Source organism: Solanum tuberosum, unplaced genomic scaffold, assembly GCF_000226075.1.
Source record: "Solanum tuberosum cultivar DM 1-3 516 R44 unplaced genomic scaffold, SolTub_3.0 scf00127, whole genome shotgun sequence".
NCBI classification, from domain to species: domain Eukaryota; kingdom Viridiplantae; phylum Streptophyta; class Magnoliopsida; order Solanales; family Solanaceae; genus Solanum; species Solanum tuberosum.
Genome location: NW_006239058.1, coordinates 617028 through 623261, shown reverse-complemented (window position 1 = coordinate 623261; position 6234 = coordinate 617028). Strand labels below are relative to the sequence as shown.

Sequence of the window (6234 nt, the reverse complement as noted above, 5' to 3'; positions counted from 1 at the left end):
TTTATAGATAAAAAATATTATTTATAATCTACTTTGTTAATATATTTTTAGTTAGTTTATAGTTTTCAATATTTATAAATTTTATTTCAAATTTGGGCTTGTAAAATTTGTAAATATTTTATTTTGTATTAAGATCCGAAGTTACAATTATATTGTTATAGTTTTTCAAATTCGAAGTTAACAATTTACTTTGTAAATATTTTGTTTTGTATTCAGTTTGCCTGTAGCCTTTAATCTTAATTTTACCGTCTTTTCGAAAATTTCTAATCATTTAACATATTTTAAGTTTAGTTTATCACCAGGTAAGTGGAAATATATTTGATCTCCTTTTCAAATACCGTATAGTTGTAAAAAACCAAAACAATCGAAAAACAAAAAAAACCCGAAAGAACCGACTAAAGCTGAAACCAACTTTATGTGATTTGGTTTAGTTTTTAGATTTAATAAACCAACATAATTGATTTAGCTTTTTTTAATGAAAAATCAAATCAAACCAAATCAAACCAACCTATGTAGCCCTAGTCATAATGTACAACCCATCCCTCCATTGTTGACGTAACGTATACCGTATTCTTGTTTTTTCTTTTTTCTCCTCTTAGTTCTAATCATCATGGAATTTGGAAGGACCAAGGCAATAGCCCAATTCGTCTAACGAAACACCCGCCCCGCCCCGCACGCACGCAGCAGAAATGGAACGCAACAATCAACGTTTGAATTGATTTTCCCCAAAATCCCCATTTCTTCCTTCTTTCCTTCCCTTCTCCCCCAAACCCTAATTCTCAAAACCCCTCTCCCCAAATCTCTCTATACAAATACTTATATATATATATATATATATATATATCTCTTCTCAATTCAATCCTATACATACATATAGATATATAGAGAGAAAGGAGATAAGAGTTCATGGCGGCGACTATTGAAGGACAAGATAGGGTTCTTGCAGCAGCTCAACAGATCGTCAAGAGTCTCAACACCTCTACAAATGTTGATACTGAAGATATGCTTATGATTTTATCTAATTTTGATAATCGTTTATCTAAGCTCTCTAATATGATGACCACCACCACTTCATCTTCATCAACTCCTACATCCGCTAGATCAGCTGCTGCTGCTGCTGCCGTAGCCGAAACCGATCATTCTTATACTGATCTTGTGTTTGAAGAGGCTGCGAAGCTTGTGCTTGAATGGGACTCTCCTCCTAACGCCGATCCTGATTCCACCTCTGAATATCTCAACGCTGTTGACGAGATTATTAAGAAGACCGAGGATCTGAATGTTCTGTCGTCCGATATGGACCGAGCTGAGGCTGCTCTTCAGCATGCTATGGCTCATTTGGAGGAGGAGTTTCGTCATGTTCTCATTGGAAATACTGTTCCTTTCGATGTTGGCCGTCTCCATGAGTCCTCTTTCATTCGCCGTTGTTCTATCTCTTCATCTGCTGTTGCAATTCCTGATTTTGAAACAGGTACTTTGTCCGAGGATCAGGAGGATGTTAGCAGTGCAAGGTACAATCACGTCAAAGGGAAGAGCCTTGGAGCGGATGATTTCTCCCTTGATTTGGTATATAATGATGCTATAATTGATCTGCGAGAGATTGCTAACCGTATGATTAAATCTGGATATGAAAAGGAATGTTGCCAGGTGTACTCTAGTGTTCGCAGAGAGGTGCTTGACGAGTGTTTAGCAATTCTTGGCATTGAGAAACTGAGCATTGAGGAGGTCCATAGGATTGATTGGCAGTCGCTGGATGAGAAAATGAAAAAATGGATTTATGCTGTAAAAGTTCTGGTGAGAATTCTTCTATCTGCTGAAAAGAGCTTATGTGACCAGGTTTTTGGAGACTCGGAGTTGATTAAAGAAGTGTGCTTTATGGAAACTGCAAAGGGCTGTGTAATGCAGCTCTTGAATTTTGGAGAAGCTGTGGCAATAGGGCGAAGGTCGTCGGAGAAGTTATTTAGGATTCTGGATATGTATGATGCCCTGGCAGATGTTTTGTCTGACATAGAGCTGCTTTTTTGTGATGAAGATGGTGAATTGGTGTGTGGTGAGTCAAAGGGGGTGTTAGATGGCCTAGGAGAAGCAGCTATTGGGACATTTGTGGAGTTTGAAAATGCTGTTGAGCGGGAGATTTCAAAGAAACCAACACAAGGCGGTGAAATCCATCCATTGACTCGTTATGTTATGAATTATGTTAAATTGCTGGTTGATTATAGTGATACATTGAATGGACTTTTAGAGAAGTTAGAGAGTTGCATGGAACATGACCCTTCCGCAACTGATAATGGTGATAACTTGGAGTTGGAGAATGTTGCACCACTGGCGAGGCGGTTGATGTTACTGATCAAGTCTTTGGAAGGTAATCTGGAGGGGAAGTCGAGAATGTATGAAGATTGTGGAATGCCGTATATATTTTTGATGAATAATGTACATTACATCGTTCAGAAAGTGAAAGATTCGGAGCTTCAAAAACTTTTAGGTGATCAGTGGGTCAGAAAGCGGAGGGGTCAGATTCGACAACATGCTACAAGCTATCTTAGAGCTTCATGGAGCAAGGTTTTATCTTGTTTGAAGGACGAAGGACTTAGCGGAAGCTCAAGCAATGCTTCAAAGGTAGCCCTCAAGGAGAGGTTTAAGAACTTCAACGCATGTTTTGAAGAAATTTACAGAATCCAGACTGGTTGGAAGGTCCCAGATCCTCAACTGCGCGAAGAACTCAGGATTTCTATTTCTGAAAAGGTGCTTCCTGCATATCGCTCATTTCTAGGAAGATTTGGGAGTCATTTAGAGAGTGGAAGAAATGCTGGGAAGTACATAAAGTATACTCTAGAGGACTTAGAAGGTTATTTGTTGGATCTATTTGAAGGAACACCTCTTGTTTTGCACCATATGAGAAGAAAAGGCACGTAAGGTGCAGGTCTTTGGGGACAGGTATGCCTCCTTTCTAAAGACTAGCGTGTCTAGAGTATAGGCTGGGGATGTTCTGTTTCTTTGTTGATCTCAATGTGTTAAAAAGCAAATTCGATGAGACTAGCTACACTCTTATTCACTACTGTAATAACTCTGTGAGATGTATATGTATTATATGTGAGATCTGCTGATACAATGGTCTATCCTTTGTGCTCTTCAGACCATAATTTCATCATTTGGGTAGGATACTTGGTAAGCTAATCACTATAGTTTCCCTGTCCTGCTTATGGTTTGCAATTTACTGCTGACTTGTTGCATGCTGACGATGCAAAATCTCTTTGTGTCAGGAGATGTTTTTTGTGTTCTTGTTTTGAAGGAAAATACAGAAAACAATACTCATCCCGTGCTGCTTCCCTTTTATCCCAAATGAAACAAATTCAGTGTTTGGGTATGTGTGTTTATCTGTACCTTTTGATGCGTGGTGTGTGTACTATACACATACTTTCTTATCTTTACACACTTTCTTATCTATTATTAGTGGTGTTTCGATGTATAATCCTGTTTGAAGTTGTTACTTGTGGATAGTGTCTATATTATCCAGTATTAGTATGTGACTGGGCCATGGGGATATCAAAAGGCTTTTCGCGGTAACTCAGTTTGGCACTTGATAAGACAATACTTCACTTGCTCTTGAATTTGCTGCGTAGTTATCTTTTTCTTATATTTCTCTCCTTTCTCTTACCAAATGAATCATCTGAATGCCAACTGAGCCGATTCCCTAGGAGGTTACAAAATTCAGAATCTTTGATCGTCCCTGCTAGGAGTTATTCTTTCCGTTTGGTTTATATTAGGATAAGTAACACAAGGCAATGGTAATTCGTAATTGCAAGCCCGCCAAAGTAGGCTTCGACAGATAGCAAATCAGGAATTTCTAGTGGTGACTAAAATATTTTATGGTACGCAAATGTTTGTTAAACAGCTATGTATTTTTTAAATGACAACAATGGTGTCCTTTCACTGCTTACCTGGTATCTCCTACCAGCACAATTACTTGAAACTCTGCCCACCAAAGCCCAAATGAGAATAAATCACTTAATATTTTTTATCCCTTGTCTCCATTCCTTAAACATTCAAATCTTGTTTGCCTAAGTGATTGCTCTTTAACTTGCCAGGTTATTTGTTTTCTCTTGTTGCGGGGAACTTCTCATATTAACTGAATCTCCAAGTGCACGTTGACTTCACCATGTTAAGCACCAAATATGAATCGTAATTTGAAATTTCAAAATCTTCTGATTTCACATCCAACTAAGAGAGAGCGAGAGATCTCGCAGTAAGACTTCCCAGTTTTTTTATGTCTCTTTCCTAGCTTCTTTCTTGCCAATGAAGGAATCTCTTGTTTCATATCTCCTGGCATCATCCACTGAAATTCAGTAACATAGTCCTTGCTTGTTTTGCTCGTCTGCAATGAAAAAGGAGATGATTGACTGATTTTATTAGACTCATCACTCATCAAAAGATAGCACTTAGTAAGCGATTAAAACCTCTTATCAGTGAATTGTTGTGTGTTAAACAAGCTCCAAGTACTGCAGTTTGTTCAAAAGAAGCCTTTTTGGTGGTGCCCGGTGCCCGTCTTCCAAATGATTTTTTTATGGCCAATTTTCCACTTCATATGTCCTCTTTCATAAGTGTAACCTGATAGCATGTTTCGATAGAGAATTTTCCCATCTTTTCTGCCAATCTATTGTATGGATTCATTCAATTTTTCCTCTGGTACTACTTTCTCCAGTTTCTAAACCAAAAGATTCGCACTTCTATTTTCTTGTCATCGGAGTTCCTTTGAAACCGTAGATTCCATATATTTCTAATTATTTCAGAAATGCTGCAATAGTATGTACTTTATCATCAACCAGACTGTCTAGACATGCAAAGAGCTTTCCAATGCAACATTCTCTAACGATATGTAGATCCCACATAATAATCTTCTTCCCATTGCTGATCTTTAATCTGCGTACATTCTAATCTCATTTCCAACCTTCAATCTGCCCACATTCTAATCTTCTTCCTGTTGCCACCCTTCATTCGTAATTTCATCCTGAAACTCTTCCTAGAGGTTTCCTTCAATCTGCCCATATTCTAATCTTCTTCTTTTTGCCACACTTCAGTCCTAATTTCATCTTATAACTCTTCCTAGAGGTTTATAATTTGTTTTCATGCCGCCCAGTTGGAGTAATCACTGTTTGTGTCTCTGTTCTACAAGTCATCTTTATTATAATTATATCCTTGGTGTTCCCTTTAAGTTCCCAACATTTATTGTGAAGCTGCATGTTCTACACCCTAGTGGCCAGTAAAGTTATAGCCAGATTTTACAGAGTGCTCTCCATCTTTCTGATACCTCCATGGCTCCATACATTGAATCTGGCCCCTCAGCATAATCTTAAACCGAATTTGATCTTTTTTTGAAGTTCAGTCATATTGTTAATTTCCCAATTTTCACAATTCCTTCTGAAGGATAATACACCCAGCCATTTTGTAGTCAATCACTGAGGCATCAAATGATTTCAATTCCTTCTGAAGGATTATACACCAAGCCATTCTGTAATCAATCACTGAGGCATCAAATGATTTTTTCTTTCTTTTTCATTGTTTTCTTCACCATGCTGTCATCTCTTTTTACTGTTTATCACTGTAGTCCATCTTACCTTTTTGTTGCTTCCTTCCCGGAAAGAAATCATTCTGGTGTTTATTGTTCCTCCATTTCTGATGAAACGGAAAATAATGACATTAGATAGTGTGGATTGCCATCCATGACCGTGTTCATAATGTCAATCTACCTCCAAAGGGAGGGTTTTGATGAAGCAGTAGATTTCTTTGATGGCATAAAAAAGATGCAGAAGTTACGAAAGAAAGATTAAGTGATCTTTGACACTTCCTACAGTTTGACATATAATAATATCATTTCCTTTCCTTTGATGAGTAACAGCTAGGATTTTGCTTTAGTGTGACTACTGTTGGGACTTGGTCAACTTCGAATTCTCAGTTCTAGTTTGTATTTGATCTTCACTTTTATGGTAATGCTGGTAGAGTGGGCTAGCTGTAAGCATTTCTTAGCTTCCACTGCAATTACTAATTTTCTTTTTTTTTTCTCCTGAAACTGCTATCAGAATCAAATTGCACCGATGATCTAATAACTTACATGATAGACCATTCACCAATCTATAGTAGAAGAATTATATATCTTGCATCCACTTCTTTTTTTTTCCAACCTGAGCTTTGCATAGAGCCATAGACATTAGTGCAATCACATTCTCTGAAAGTTTCAACTGT

The 6234-nt window shown here is 37.6% G+C and overlaps 1 protein-coding gene across 1 annotated transcript; it reads left to right on the top strand.

Moving 5' to 3' along the window:
* Positions 1 to 562: 562 nt before the first annotated feature.
* LOC102584521 (exocyst complex component EXO70B1) lies at positions 563 to 3171 on the top strand. Its single transcript, XM_006351409.2, has one exon. The coding sequence runs from the start codon at positions 907 to 909 to the stop codon at positions 2908 to 2910; it is 2004 nt and encodes a 667-aa protein (XP_006351471.1). The 5' UTR covers positions 563 to 906; the 3' UTR covers positions 2911 to 3171.
* Positions 3172 to 6234: the final 3063 nt, after the last annotated feature.

What these genes read in the sequence shown, in the direction of transcription:
- LOC102584521 (XM_006351409.2), top strand. Translation starts at nt 907, where the DNA reads ATGGCGGCGACTATTGAAGGACAAGATAGGGTTCTTGCAGCAGCTCAA.